The sequence below is a fragment of the Nyctibius grandis genome, chromosome 8 (genome assembly GCF_013368605.1).
Source record: "Nyctibius grandis isolate bNycGra1 chromosome 8, bNycGra1.pri, whole genome shotgun sequence".
Classification (NCBI taxonomy): domain Eukaryota; kingdom Metazoa; phylum Chordata; class Aves; order Nyctibiiformes; family Nyctibiidae; genus Nyctibius; species Nyctibius grandis.
This window is the reverse complement of record NC_090665.1, coordinates 30,537,008-30,553,132: the sequence shown is the minus strand read 5'-3', so window position 1 is coordinate 30,553,132 and position 16,125 is coordinate 30,537,008. Positions and strand designations below refer to the sequence as shown.

General features: G+C 41.9%; 1 protein-coding gene across 1 annotated transcript in view; it reads left to right on the top strand.

Annotated features, from left to right (window-relative positions):
* The first annotated feature begins 4,319 nt into the window (after nucleotides 1-4,319).
* Nucleotides 4,320-16,125, top strand: part of SLC44A3 (solute carrier family 44 member 3) — a 43,404-nt gene continuing 31,598 nt past the window's right edge. The window contains exons 1-8 of the mRNA XM_068406101.1: nucleotides 4,320-4,412; nucleotides 4,715-4,822; nucleotides 7,319-7,461; nucleotides 8,046-8,182; nucleotides 9,557-9,650; nucleotides 11,431-11,600; nucleotides 12,160-12,249; nucleotides 12,930-13,054. Of these exons, the coding sequence (XP_068262202.1) occupies nucleotides 4,386-4,412; nucleotides 4,715-4,822; nucleotides 7,319-7,461; nucleotides 8,046-8,182; nucleotides 9,557-9,650; nucleotides 11,431-11,600; nucleotides 12,160-12,249; nucleotides 12,930-13,054 (894 nt within the window). The 5' untranslated portion in view covers nucleotides 4,320-4,385. The remainder of the gene's footprint in view (nucleotides 4,413-4,714; nucleotides 4,823-7,318; nucleotides 7,462-8,045; nucleotides 8,183-9,556; nucleotides 9,651-11,430; nucleotides 11,601-12,159; nucleotides 12,250-12,929; nucleotides 13,055-16,125) is intronic.

Here is a 16,125-nt window from a genome sequence, read left to right as displayed (position 1 = left end):
CACGTTTCAGAGTAGTCCAAACTGTCTCAGGCAGGCTCAGGAGTACACCATGCAGACGTGGTCTTCAGATTCCTTAGCTATGAAGCTCAGCAAGTTGACTGAGCATACACTGTGATTTAGCAAAGTGGTTTGGGCAAATGTGGATGAAGTCTCTCAGACATGAGAAAAAGCAGAAAGCACTTCTTTCTCCTTGTCCATTAAAAATCTCTGATCTGAATCATGTATAAGAATTTCTTTACTGCTATCCTAAAAGGGGATACCATAATGTCTCCTTCTCTAATTTCATTCTTAGAAATGACTGAATAATTTTTGCTATAGTTGTCCAAAAATCTTCAGCACCTGCCATAAGAAATTTCAGACTGAATAGTTCAAGTGAGGCAAGGTCATAAACACCAGGTCTTAGAGTGGAAATCGTCAGAAAACCTGACTAGCAGCTTGAACATAATAGGTGGCATTATGTTCAGTCTCTGGGTGTTTCTATTCAGGATATTCCAAGTAACATAGCTACATATGGAGAGTAGTGCCTACTTGCTAAGCTACTGTACATAAGCAAGATCATTTGAGAGTAATGGAAATTATGCTCAGCTGTGCCTTCTCTAGTTAGGCAGAATATGTTTGCTTTTAGGTTGACTTTCTCAGTTGCTGTGTCCTGCTATTAAAATAATTGGTCTCTGTTCCTTGTCTGACCCAGGAGGAGATACAGATAGGGGTAGTCATCTCACTTAACCAGTCTAGCAAGGAACTGTCATACTTCCTTTTAAGTCCTTCCTCTCCCAACCCACATTCCTGCCCCAGTTTTAAGCAGGTAAGTTTCTTGGTAAGAAAGACGAGCCTTAAGTGCAGGCAGCATGAGAATTCATTCTCCATGAATAAACAACACACTCATAAGAAATAATAAGAACCCCGTGATTAAAGCAGAGGCTTGGAGTCAGGAAGCTTGAGTTTATGTCTGGTTTTCTTCTGTATATTCTGGGTGACTTTGTGAAAAACCCTTGGATTGAAACCAGAGAAAAATGGCCATGAGTTTTCATTGCTGCAGTATTTCTGTTGCTGATGCTGATAAACATGTCTGAAGATGAGTCACATGTTAAAAAAGTTCTTAAAAACTACAAGTAGTCTTGAAAATGGAAATGTTCATCTCACTTCCGTTGGTTGCCCCACTACAACACACCAAGCAGGTTGAATGCTTACTGTCTTAGTTCACAATTAAATCACTGAGAGTTCCTGGGTACTCCAGGATTTCAAATATTTTTTTGCCTTTACAAGAAACATTACATATCGAGAGAGCAGTGAAGACTCATAAGTGAATGTGGACCCTCATCATACTAACCTCCCAGGAAAGTGGCTGTAGTTGCATAGAAGACTTAGATGAAGCATATTATAAAGTCAGCGTCTTGTGCCTGTAGACCAGGGGATTGAGACCAAAGGCTCCAGCCTGGACTTCTCATCAGAGAGAGAGCACAAGCCAGTGTACACGCCTCTGGCCATTAGCGTTCTCATAAAAGGAACAGTTCTGTAATCCAATACTTTTTTCCCATAATTCTTTTTTATCTCATTTCTATTTCAGGTTAAACTGGATCAACCCTACAAAATGTCAGTTCTAAAACTTCCTACTCACCACTGAGCGCTTGAGCTACTCAGCTGCAGAACCAGGCTCCTTCCTGTGAAAGCGGTAAGACAGAAAGTTTAAAATTGTTAATGGATCTTGGCAATTCGGGCACTAGCAGGATGGACAAATAACAAGCAAGAGTTTTCAGTATTACATTTTGGCTGTGGATGTTTAAATCCCTTACCCGATCTGAGCCTTACTTCCTGGTATTCTCTGCAACTGTAACATGAAAATCCTCTTTTGTGAATACTGGCTAACCACAGCCCAGGCCTTTCTCACCCATCCGAAATGCTGTGCTGTAGCTCTAAACAAGGAGCAGAGCACCACCTCGTGACACACGAGAAAATTACTCATCTGTTACTGAGTAGAATAAATGTTTCATTTGATCATGTTTGAAATTCAGGAAAAAACCTACTACAATTAAAATATTTAATTTGCAATTTAAAAAAAAATTCTATTCTAATCCTGAGTTATTTGTTATCAAGTACAAGATGACTTCCTAGGCTGATAGAAGGAATACAAGAATTATGATATTGCTCAGTAAAAGCAGGCCTTATGGCTGATTCCAGTGTTTTTCCATGAACTTCAGTTGCTTGGAATCTGGATTTTATTAAAAATTTTGTTCCACTTGCCGTTTTCCTTTATTCACAATAAGAATGTAACACAATAGTTAAGGAGAATAATTCAAAAAGGGATAGATCAACAATGAAAGCTAATATTAACATGTGATGACAGCAAGCCATCAAATTCTAATATCAGCCTTCATCATTGGCATTGTTCTTTTAGAATGATTTTTCTTAATCAGACAATGAGGTTACTCTTTGTGTCTAGGTTAAAAGTTATTAATAATTTTGGTTATTTTTCTTGATATAATCAAAATACTAAACTTCTCTTATGGAAAAAAGTTACGTTTCATATGAAATTTCACCTTTGTATTTCAAGAGAAAATTACTTTTTTCACATATTTTTAAAGTGCAATAGAGCAAAGTGAATGAGCAGTTATTTTCTCTATTTGTGTTCTATAGACATAAAATTATTTTTGCAACGTATTAAATTTTAGAATTTTATTCTAAATTTCACACAAATTATGAAAACTCTTAACCAATTGATGAATAATGAGCATTAAAAGGTACAATGCTGATAAAGACAAGAACTGTGAGTTGGCTGGAAACCAAATGGTTTAATAAATCCTTTGTAAGACATGGAGTTTTTAGAAATCTTCCCTGTCATGTTTTCTCAGAACAACTTCTTGGGGCAGGGGAAATAAATTTAAATCAGAATCGTACCGAGCTCTGTTAAATCAGTTTAAAAGTCAGTTTCAGAAACATTGCACAAGTTAACTTTTTTGTTAAAAATGTATTTATTTCCAGTTAGCGTAGAAGGACTCTGAAATGCTCGGGGGCAGATATTAATTCTTTTTAAAAATCTCAGTTTCTGATATTACCAATTTACTTCCATCTATCCTGGTTTGTCACCAAAGTTTCACTCCGCGTTTTCACTTGAGAACCAGAATAAGTTATTTTTTCTAAGCAAAACCAGCCTAACTCTCTGTCTCCTGTACACGATGGACCAATTCTTAAACAGCTTTCCAAAATAGCTTCAATTTAATTCACTTTTATTGCAGTTGCAGATGTTGTATTACTTCTTAAAGAGGACGTTTTTTCCACTGACTGTCAGGAAGGGAACAAAAATGTACTTTTAATATTTTTTCAATTTGTAATATTTTCTCTAGATTATTGAGCCGAACTTAGTGAACATATAAATAAAAAGACAACAGGGACAGCACTGAGAAAACAGGTTATTAAAAGTGGCTAATGATTTCTGCATTCTTTAGTCATTCAAGTTACAGGCACTGATCTAATTCAGTGTGGTTATTCCTGTGCATGCAAAATTCATATGGACATCCACGAGAGGTAATTACCGTCTAAGGTAACACGTCAGTGTAATGTAAGTGTACAAACAACAAGCAAACAGAAACAAACAAACAAAAAGCAGAAAAGGATCTATGCCTGACTGTATATTGATAATGCAGCCAGAATAGCCCAACGGGTGTCACTATCAGTTCGCTTTACACAATGAAGCAGCCCATATTTCGTACTGGCAGTAACAAATCGACAGTTATTCCCAGAAATAAATTAATTAACGCTGAAAAATAAACCTCCCACTCTGGCCAGTGCCCATTAGTAAACTTGCTGCTGTGAAGGCTTACCCCGTCCCCCCCGGGCGCTGTCCCCTGCCCCGCGGGCAGGAGGACCCCAGCCCTGGCGGCCCCTCGGCGCCCGCCGTGCCTCGGGAGCGGAGCAGCTGTCCCCGAGCGCTGCTCGCCCCGGCCGAAGCAACCCACCCGACTGCCCGGGGACATTAAGCGTACGAATGCAGGGCAGGCGAGCTCCGCCGCGCTGCCGCAGGGCGCCCGCCGTCCCCGGGCCCGGCCGGCCGCTGGCGCTTGAGCCTCGGGGAGGGAAATGCTGTTTCCCCCCCCAGAGGCAGCTGCCCAGTGGGACCGCGGCCCGCCCGCCGCGCGGCGCCGGGAGGATTGGCCGGGCCGGGGCTGGCAGTGCCCGGCCGCAGCGGCGGGAGGAGCTGCCGGAGGTGCCACCGCCCGGCCGGAGCGCTCCTCCCGGGTGGGCCCAGCCCCGCGGCGCGCACGGCGGGCGCTGCTGCCGTCCCCTCGCGAGCGTCGCCCCGGCACAGCCGCCGAGCCCGCTGCGCCCCAGGCCCGCCTGCCGCCCCCTCGCAGACCGGCCCGGCCCGGCCCTGCCTGGCGGGCGGGAGCATGGAGCGGCGCTGGGGCCGGCAGCAGGTGACCGCCGGGCCGGAGCGGTGCCCGGGGCAGCGACGGGCGGGGGACTGGGGTGGGGGGGAAGTTGGGCCCGCGGGTGCAGCGGGCGGTGCGCGGCGGGGGCCGGGCCTGCCCCGGTCGGGCGCGGTGGCAGCGTACCCCGCTACGGGCGAGCTGCGCAGCTGTTGCAGGCAGGGAGCTACCAGGTGTTTGGCATTTTAAGTGCAAGGTTATGCTCTTCCAGAAATCTCAGACGTTTGAAACTTGATTTTAATTTCACAGGAAGTTCGGTTTTTTTCTTTTCTTTCTTTGTTTCATTTTAGGATTCTGGAGATAGTGTTTCTGAACTACGGGAATGGAGACCAGTCATTTACAGAAAGTGCACAGACACTCTCTGGTTGCTCCTCTTCTTTCTTTTCTGGGCTGTTTTGGTAAGCATGCTTTTTTCTGAAAGGAAAATCAGATCCAAAGTTAATGGGGTTCTGCACAATGGTATGCTAAATCTAAACTGAAATTATCATGGGCACGGGATTGCACTGGGACAGAATCGATCTTTGTGGCAGTGCAGTGCTTTATTGCAGTGTCTGTTACACAGACTTTTAAGTTGTGGCCATGTGCTTTAGCTGCCATGTATAGGCAGGGCTGGGTTATTTAGAATTAGCTTTTTTGTAGATTAGTCCAGGCTCTGACTGAGCTCTTATTTCTACTTATCTCATCCATTGTAGTTTTGTTGTCTTGCAACACGTCTGTTTGACATTATATCAAGTCACTATCTGTCCTGTGCTTAGAACAGCATGCAAGCTTTTGGTAATAGGCCTTGTCTGTCTTAATTGTGAATGTTTTCTTCATGATATGTCTGAGGCTACTCAGGATTCTTGTGAATACACTATTAATAAGTTTTCAATTAAATTCCTAATAACTCTTTTAATGGAAGCTAATGCAGAAGAATACATACACATTTTGAACACTGCATAAGCTGAAGCTGAACTTTGTGAACAGGATATGTTTTTTTACATGCCGTCTTATGCTTAGTGCTTTGCTCAGTGGAGGGAATGCCAAAAATTAAACCTGTCAAATGGTGAGGATTTAGAATTTTTGTTTGTTTTCTCTCACTGTTTTTATTGCTGAGTTTCTGTGAAATAGCTTGTTGCATACATGTGTTTGTTTTCTTTTGTTTGATCTTATTTTTAGAAGATTAAAAAATTTTCGGTGACACTGATCTGTTCACATAGTGAAAAAAATTGAAACCACGTTAGTAACTCAGTGGAAATGCATATCACTGGCATGTATAGACACACCCCTCCAGCAGTCATGCAGCCATCTATTACTTAACAGTATTTATAGCTTGTATCCAGCATTCTGGACTTAAAAAAAAAAAAAAAATTCACATGTATGCAGTATTTGCCACACTGATGGCAATGGACCTGTAATATCCATCTTTAGAAGGAATGCCAGAATTTTTCTGAAAGCATATTTCAGGTTGAGTTACAATGCTAGATCATTTCTCCTTTTTCTTCTGAGAACAATTTAATTACTAAGAAATATTTGCTATGTAAATAAACTGGATCTGAAAATATTTTGTTATTGGAAGAAATATCACATACACCAGTAGCATGTCAGCTTTAATTGTAGAGTCTCTGCAAAGATCTCCATATTGAGATGGCATTTACCTGCAGTTATAATTTTAAAAAGTTATTTAACTAGTTAGACTGCAAACATATAAGCAAAAATAAAGACTACATTGAGGACTAAGGACGTACTTATATGTTTGTGTATGATACTCAGTTTTTGCCCAGATCCCATCTTTAGTCACAAGTGTTAAAAGTAGAATAATAAAAAAAGGCTCTAAACCCTTTAAGAAAGCAGTTGTGCTGGATCTGATAGGTGCAATCTGTCCCCAGCACAGCTGATATTCAGCAAAGTAGTAGTGGTTAATGTGGGACTGAGAAGACTTGCTGCTGCCAGCAGTTGGCATGTAGCCATGGAGCTTTGTGTATTGTCCTTGGCGTGTGAGAAATGTGGTTTACACCCCATGGGACAGAGGAGACGATTGAATCACTGAGTTCTTCAATAGCTGGAGTGCTGTAAATAAGCCTTTGGGTGAAGTCATGCCCAGGACTTCACCGACTTTCCAGAATTATTACTGCTTCTTGGCACTTGGAAAGGTGCTTTTCAAGGGGCATTTTGGCTCTCATGGGGTACATGATCAGGGTTTAAGCTGTATTGCTAGGCAAGGTGTCCTGTATTGACCAGGGGTTGCTGCTACTTGGCCTACGGCGGTGCGTAGCTGCCCCTGGGGTTTACAGGGAGCTGATCTGGGGCTTTGATCCGGCAGCAAAGCATCTAAAAGATCAGTGCAGTGTCACCTAAGTCCACAGTGTGGCTCTCTCCAGGTTTTTCACATGTGTTAAAGATTGCATCTTCCTGAAATTTCAAGTAACCTGCATTTTAATTATACTTTATGTGTTCAAGATATACCTCTGATTAAATTCACTAGCAGCTGCAAGGGCTCAACATTTCAGCAGATATGTTGCCCAGGTGTTTCTTGAAGGGCACTCTGAAAAACGAGAAGCAGTGAGCACATGTGAAAAATTATCATTTGAGTGACCTTGCCTGGTGACACACACAAACTTTGGTAGAGGTAGTGTTTAGCACCTTACTACTGCTTTCCTGTTGTTTTTATCTTTCTTCTCCTGTGATACTCCGCTTAATTTATGTACTTTCAGTAATAGACAAGGGAAAGCTCTAAGGAGGCAATAGGGCTAAACTTGTCTGTATGACTTGCTCCGGCCTTGTGCAGAGGGGTGAATTTTAGATTTAACGGTTTGCGTACGCAAGACAAAAATGCATGGGTTAAAAGGAGTATTTATTGAATGGGAAGGAGAAGCTATTGTAGCATGATTTCACATTGAAAAATATTTTAACAGATGTTTATAACTGGCTATGCTATAATGGCTGGTGCTGCAGAAAGGCTTGTGCTTGGATATGACAGCTTTGGGAACATATGCGGTAGGAAGAACACTCCTGTAAAAGGGGCACTCCTTTCTGGACAGGACATGACTAATAAAAAGTAAGTACATCAGATAATGTCTAAATAAATCAAATGTTTAAGAACTTAATCAGATATACATCTAGTTGTCAGTCATATATCTATATATATATGCATGCTTATATTGAAAGGCAAAAAAAAGGTGAGTGGTGCAAAATGGTGAGTGAAACTAAAATGTTAAGACAGAATTTGAAAATGTGCTATGTTGTTATACTTTACGCTGGCTTCTTCTAAAATAATATCTTAAATAGGACTTCGGCCAAACCAGCAGTCATTCTATATGGCAAATCTTTGTACTTAAGGAAGTTGCATGTTGAAGTTCCCAGTCATTCTGTCAACTCCCATGAACTAGTCCTTGTAGAATGGCACCGACCTTGGCAGCTTCTGATCCCATTTAAGAACATAAAATGAAGTGTAAAAATGTAGCACGTTCTCAAAGTGCTTCTTAACTTCTGACTTCAAACTCTGTTTTTTTCCATTGTATGTGGAAAAAGTGTTTCATTTGCTTTGTAGTGCTTTAAAAAGATGGAAAGAAGGCTCAAAATTTAAACCTATAAACCCTAGAAATCTTGTTTTTTGAAAAGAGGATCTTTTTTTCTTTCTAGGTATGTGTTCTTTCTGAATTCATGCAGCCTGGAAATGCAAAGCCTCAAAATCAGTTCAGTTTCCCTGTGCGTGTCTAGTTGTCCACAAGAGCAACTCAACTCTTTGGAAGACCTCCAGAGTTTTGCAAGGAATAATGGTGTGCAACAGGGAATATGAATATCTTAGTGTATCTGTAGAACAGTTGAGCAGCTTTCACTTTGTTATTCTATGTTTGCTACGCTAGGGAGTCATTTCTTACCATTAATTTCCTGAGCAATCCATGGCAATAGGAAATAAAATGTCTTGTTTCTGCTTTATTTCAAAACCATAGTTTCTAGAAATGCTGCAGCTCTCTTATGCAAATTCAAAAGTTGTTGATTAATTCCTGCACAATGCTGAGATTATCCAGCAGAAAACTGGCTGCTGAGAATGAACTAGTGTGGTTTGGTGCGGGTGCCAGTACATGAAGAGAGCTCATAAGCTGTTTGAGAAACTTGTCCAACTGGTTCTTTTAAATTTAATTTAAACTATGGTGGAATTATTAGTTCCAGAGATACACAAGTGTTTTTATCCCTTTAGACATCAGACCCCAAAGTTTGCTATTCCACCCATACATTTTTTTTATTTTATTCTGGTGTTCAAGATGGATATGATGTCAGAAGTAGCTGTTGTGAAAAAGAGGCAGCTCCAGTTCATTCACATCCAACATGTAAATAAAACAGCCTGTAGCCTAACCCTTATTCCATAGGGCATGCGTAAACTGCAGACTATGTGAATGTTAGTGGCAATTTTTATTGGAGGTCAGAATTTCATTCTTTTCTGTTTTGTTGTTTTGTTTGGCAAGGATTGCTATTTAAATTGACAACATTTGTTTTCATTTCATTTTGGGGTATTTTACCATCATTTGGTATGTGCAGAATCTTTAAACACCTGTGATCTTATATAAGTATTTTCAGTGTAACTGAATATAATTGCATGAAATTCCATCTACATGCTAAAACTGCTTGCATGTTTATCTCGAGGGAGAGGGCACTATTGCATTTTGGGTGGCTTGACTGTATCCAGCCTTTCTTTCCCAGAAGTATTATATAATGGAGTACAGTATTATTAGCAGAGTACCTGGTAATATTTAGCCTAGAGCCCAGAAAATGTTAAGTTTCTTGATACATATATATTCTGTTCTAAATCAGGAGGGGCCTAGTTCTATTGTAGCTTCTGTCATTTTAGGCTTTTCTGTTATCTTCATGAGTAAGTGTTTAGAGCTGAAGTATCACACTGTGGAACAAATAGTGTGCCTGCCCTGCAGGAAGATCAGTAAGTGGTAATTAGAAAGCAAAAGATTCCACAGAGGTTGCTTTAGATTTAGGCAATTAACTAATTGGTTATTTACATTCCCACTGGAATATCAGGGATTAATATGGTCTGCTAAGGGATCAAAGCATAAGTATAAACAAAACTTAACTGATAATGTGTTTTTCTCTAAAACTTTACGAATATTAAGTTACCTTTTTTTTTTTCTTTTCCTTCTTAGGTTCTTGTCTTTGCATTTACAACCTGAACATTTCCAGTTACACACGAAATCCAAAGGCAGCTGAGCTGTGTCCCACACTGCCAGTTCCACCAAGGTAAGAATTACTGGGTTCTTTACAACACCCTTGAGTCCAAACAGCTTCTTAGGGATTGTTACTTCCTCACATTTTGCATTTAACTTTGTGCTTTACATTCAGAATGGTTTTGCTTTGTTTATTTTCGTGCATGTATCCGTATGAGTTCTCATGTGCGCCTGTGAACACGCCGGTGTCCTGTCCCACAGAATGAACAAGGACTGCATTCCCTCCATTCCTCTACCCTTTAGAGAATTTTCCTCTCCAAATCAGGGGAAAAGCATTCCATATGAGGAGCAACTTATCTCTTGCACAGACTTTTGCTCTCTCCCTCAATGCCAAGGAAGAGGAACTGTGGTCTTGGGCCTTGCTTATTATCCTGAACCCAGAAATTTCCATCAGAATCATTTCATAGCCAGCTGGCTTGAAGCACAGGTCTGTGGATGGCACTGTCTTTAACATTTGGCATTGTGAGTCAAAATCCTTAAACCCATGATTTTAAATTCCACTGTGTCATGAAAATACAGCAAAGAACCGGAATCTCTGTGTTTGCAGAGCGAAGTCATCTGCTCTAAACAAGAGAAAATAGAGGAAAAAAGCAAACAGAAGCGAGCAGGAGACATAAAAACATTACATACAGTGGATCAAAACGGAGCATGTAAATTGATGAAAAAATATGGCATGTTTCACTTATTTCTTTGACTTTTTTTCTGTTTGGCAAGGAACTCAGCAAAGTTATTCATCTTGCACAGTAATATTTCATAGTAGAAGCAAAGCTGGTCAGAGAAGTACCAAGAAGTAACAAATGACAGGACGAGAGGAAACGGCCTCAAGTTGCACCAGGGGAGGTTTAGATTGGATGTCAGGAAAAATGTCTTTGCTGAAAGGGTTATCAAGCATTGGAACAGGCTGCCCAGGGAAGTGGCTGAGTCACCATCCCTGGAGGTATTTGAAAGATGTGTAGATGTGGTGCTTAGGGTCATGGCTTAGCGGTGGACTTGGCAGTGCTGGGTTAATGGTTGGACTTGATGATCTTAAAGGTCCTTTCCAACCAAAACAATTTTATGATTCTAAGTTTTTAACTGTTGATGAACAAACCTCTCCTTTTTAGGTACAAATATGTCTTTGACTGTTGTAATGCAGCATTGCAAAAGTGGGACAATAAGTATATTCAAGAAGCTTGGCTGGGAGTGCCAAAAAATTTCATATGTAAATATTTGGTGGTGTTAATTGTACTTTACAAACATTGTTTTGATGTAGCTTTTAGAATTCTCAAATAGCATAAAACCAATGCAAATTGTTTGTGGTCTAGAATTCTCTGCAACAACATAGCTTATAGCTATGTTAACATGAGTTTAGGTTTTATGTAAACTCATGGAATCAAAGCAGGTGAAGCCAGACTATAATGGGAATAGGAGCTACATGCTGATGGTGCTTGAGGTAGTAGTTAATTTTTTCTCCCAGGCTGATCTTGAATGGATGTTCTGGTACAGTGATACAGGCATGATGCTGCTAGGAGTTGTTTTGCAGATGAAACGCAAAACTACTATTTGTAGCGGACCACTCCCATGGCCAGTGCCCTGTTGTGTCAGACTCCACGTGCAAGGTCTCCTTCTGGGCAGGGAGGATGCCTGCCAGGTTACAGATCAGACTGGCCAGCTGCGGCTGCAAAACTCTGTTGAGGATGCCGGTAGGGTACTGCAGAGGGCTTCAAAGAGAGTGGCGGAATGGATCTCTGTGGATTTGAAACTGTTTGTCCAGTAATTAATATTTTTTACCATCTTTGTTTTTCACCTTACAGTAAATCTTTTCCATTATTTAATCGATGTGTTCCACGAAGTCCTGAATGCTATTCCAAATATGCATCTGTCTTAATAAGGATGGTTAATGAAATGGATGTTTTTCACCGAATTCTGAGTGGAATATTGGCAGGAAGAAATACTGTGATAGGACTGAGTTTCCTTGCACTAGGTAAGGTTATAAATAAAAAGTGAATAATAATGTTCAATTAAAATGTGAGGTTTCAAATGTTGCTATTAACTTTATATTTTTAACCTAAAAGTGATCTTTTTCATATATTCTGGGCAGTGTTGTTTTTAAGCATGATTTTGTTTTATCAGGAGGCATTTAATAGACTGATGAAATACAGCTGTATGAAATATCAGATTCTGTGTTTCTTGATATGATCATATGCCTCATTTCAAGGGACTGTAAGAAACTGATGATGAAAAAAAATGGCATCAGCATGAACATTTTAACTTAAATCCTATACAAAATATTATTGAAAAGCTAATAATTCCCAAGGTGAAATATTTCAGTTACAAGCTCATTATTAGTAAGTTATAGGTAACTGTGTGTTTTAAATGTTAAAAAGGTTGCGAGTTTTACTAAATGCTGTTGCTTTTGAGACCACTGTTTAAAAATAAAAGGTCAAATTCTGCAAGAACCTTAAATTTATCTTTAAAGTAAATATGAGTTAAGTTAAATGGGTTGTAACACTCATAATAAACTTACTTTGTATATTTTTCAGCCTTCTCTTTTATACTGGTTTTAGCCTTCAGATTCATTCGGACCCTTCTGGTCCATACTTTGATTGCACTGGTTGTATTCGGGTTGTTATGTAAGTATATTTACCTTTTAGCATATGCTTAGTTAAATGGATCATCTCACCGACCTGAAGGAGAGGCAGCTGAACAAACAGCTATCCTTTTTCTCCATGGCCATCCTCAGTAACCACAGCCATTGGCTTACCACAGCCCTTTCCAAGCTGAGCCCTGGTTGCCTTTGGGTGCCAAGGTCTGGCTGTGCTGTTCCAGCTGCTGAGTGTTGGGATGATGATGATTTTTATTTTTTTATAGATGTGTGGAAACAACATATCTTTTGGCAGATAAATGCAGTCAGGAAAATGCTACCGTTTCACGGAAAGTTTAGTGACATTGTACATTGCCCACTTTAGAAAGGGAGAACTACAGGAATGTGTCCAGCTGAAGCTTGTAATTCCATAAAAGTTAGCTTTGTATCTCCTCAATGAAGTTACATGCCCGAGCTTTAGCACAACTGCAAGAAACCCAAACGTTCTGCTGCGGTTTTACCTCAGACTAACAGACAATTATGTGAGTTTTCTCTGTGGTCATTGATACTGTTCCTCTCCGCTACATGACAGTATTCCTGAGCTGAGCTTGGGTTAGGCGGAAGGGCGAGAGACTCATGAGGGAGGCCAGGCAGCCGTCGGTCTGCCAACAGCAGTGTGCTGCAGCCTGGGGACTGCTGCCTGCCTTCACGCTGCTCTTGTTTGCTCAGTTGTCTCAGGTGTTCTCTGGTGGCTCTATTATGACTACAGGAACGATCCCAGCACTGAACTGGAAACAGAAAAGGAAAATGTAAAATTTCTCCTTGGATATGCTATCTTCTCGACAATAGCTACTGTAAGTAGCATTTTTCCCTAAGCAATGGCAGAGATTGTAACTCGAAAACTTGAACTACAGTGGTTCTGCAACAGTAAAAATAATTTCTCATTCCTTTAAAATTTGAAAATGAGAATCAATTATAAGACCTGCTTACACTAATTTAAATAGTTTAATATCTTCATTGTGAAATTTGTTTGTCAGCACAGGGCTCTGCCACACTTCAACCCTGTACAAACAGTGTTAGCATTGGTGTTGTAGAAATGCAAGAATTGTGTTCCATCCCCATTATTCTCTGCGTCAGCTAACTGGAGAATCATGTTGAGTGAACAGAGGGGCTCTGGCTTGATATGAATGTGAGATCTATGGATTCAGCCTATCCCGGCAGCAGGAGAAAGGGGTGGCAGCTCTTTTAGACAGTGAAAGGCATAGTGAAGCACAGGCAGCAGTGTCTAGGCCTCAAGTTGAATGGCCTCTGCCATTCAGAGAGACCTGGACAGGCTGGAGAGTTGGGCGGGGAGAAATTTAATGAAATATAACAAGGGCAAGTGTAGAGTCCTGCATCTGGGCAAGAACAACCCCATGTACCAGTATAAGTTGGGGACAGAGCTGTTGGAGACCAGCGTAGGGGAAAGGGACCTGGGGGTCCTAGTGGACAGCAGGATGACCATGAGCCAGCAGTGTGCCCTTGTGGCCAAGAAGGCCAATGGCATCCTGGGGTGTATGAGAAGGGGTGTGGTCAGCAGGTCAAGAGCGGTTCTCCTCCGCCTCTACTCTGCCCTGGTGAGGCCACATCTGGAATATTGTGTCCAGTTCTGGGCCCCTCAGTTCAAGAAGGACAGGGAACTGCTAGAGAGAGTCCAGCACAGAGCCACGAAGATGATTAAGGGTGTGGAACATCTCCCTTATGAGGAGAGGCTGAGGGAGCTGGGTCTCTTTAGCTTGGAGAAGAGGAGACTGAGGGGTGACCTCATTAATGTATATAAATATGTAAAGGACAAGTGTCATGAGGATGGAGCCAGGCTCTTCTCAGTGACATCCCTTGACAGGACAAGGGGCAATGGGTGCAAGTTGGAACACAGGAGGTTCCACATAAATATGAGGAAAAACTTCTTTACGGTGAGGGTGACCGAACACTGGCACAGGCTGCCCAGAGAGGTTGTGGAGTCTCCTTCTCTGGAGACATTCAAAACCCGCCTGGACGCGTTCCTGTGTGACATGATTTAGGTAACCCTGCTCCGGCAGGGGGATTGGACTAGATGATCTTTTGAGGTCCCTTCCAATTCCTAACATTCTGTGATTCTGTGAAGTTACGGGGTTAAATTCTGCTTTTCTCTCATTGACCTTTTCCCAACAGAAAATCTGAGTGTGGCTTGCAACTTTAAAGTGATTTTTTCACTCCGATGTTGCAATGTTAAAGGAGTCATTGCTCAATATGAGTGTACAGACAATTTGTACTTCGTGAGACATTTCTCGAAGTGATTGTTCTGTTTTCTTAAAGCAGAGTAGGATCCATAGGCTGGAATTCACCAGATATGAACAGTCTGACTGTTTACAGTGACAAATATAAATGTGTCACAGATCAGATTTTTTTTGTATCCTCTGTAGGTTATGACCTTTTTACTTCTGTTGACACTAAAGGGGTAAGAAGTGGATGTGGTCTATCTCGATTTCAGTAAAGCGTTTGACACGGTCTCCCACAGCATCCTCGCAGCTAAACTGGGGAAGTGTGGTCTGGATGATCGGGTAGTGAGGTGGATTGTGAACTGGCTGAAGGAAAGAAGCCAGAGAGTAGTGGTCAGCGGGACAGAGTCCAGTTGGAGGTCGGTGTCTAGCGGAGTCCCGCAAGGGTCGGTTCTGGGACCAGTTCTATTCAATATATTCATTAATGACTTGGATGAGGGATTAGAGTGCGCTGTCAGCAAGTTCGCTGATGACACAAAACTGGGAGGAGTGGCTGAGATGCCGGAAGGCTGCGCAGCCATTCAGAGAGACCTGGACAGGCTGGAGAGTTGGGCGGGGAGAAATTTAATGAAATATAACAAGGGCAAGTGTAGAGTCCTGCATCTGGGCAAGAACAACCCCATGTACCAGTACAAGTTGGGGGCAGAGCTGTTGGAGACCAGCGTAGGGGAAAGGGACCTGGGGGTCCTAGTGGACAGCAGGATGACCATGAGCCAGCAGTGTGCCCTTGTGGCCAAGAAGGCCAATGGCATCCTGGGGTGTATGAGAAGGGGTGTGGTCAGCAGGTCGAGAGAGGTTCTCCTCCCCCTCTACTCTGCCCTGCTGAGGCCGCATCTGGAGTATTGTGTCCAGTTCTGGGCCCCTCAGTTCAAGAAGGACAGGGAACTGCTAGAGAGAGTCCAGCGCAGAGCCACGAAGATGATTAAGGGTGTGGAACATCTCCCTTATGAGGAGAGGCTGAGGGAGCTGGGTCTCTTTAGCTTAGAGAAGAGGAGACTGAGGGGTGACCTCATTAATGTTTATAAATATGTAAAGGACAAGTGTCAAGAGGATGGAGCCAGGCTCTTCTCAGTGACATCCCTTGACAGGACAAGGGGCAATGGGTGCAAGCTGGAGCACAGGAGGTTCCACTTAAATATGAGGAAAAACTTCTTTACTGTAAGGGTGACTGAACACTGGAACAGGCTGCCCAGAGAGGTTGTGGAGTCTCCTTCTCTGGAGACATTCAAAACCCGCCTGGACGCGTTCCTGTGTGATATGGTCTAGGCAATCCTGCCCCGGCAGGGGGATTGGACTAGATGATCTTTCGAGGTCCCTTCCAATCCCTAACATTCTGTGATTCTGTGATTCTGTGAAGAAAAGGTTCCTTTATATGCATGTGTGTTTCAGTACAACTGACTGTCATTTGCAGAACTGTGGGAACATCCACTGCTGCAGGTTATGTTTCTCTTCAGAGCTGGTGACTTATTTCTAGAGCAGGCAAGAAAACTAGTGAAGCAGCTGCCACTGGTTGCTTTTACTATTTTATAGAAACCAACCTCTCTTTTAAGTGCTGTTCATAGTTCCTTGTCATATACAAAGAACTGGGGACATTGTGGGGATTTTGACTGGAGGTTTCGTTGGTGTTT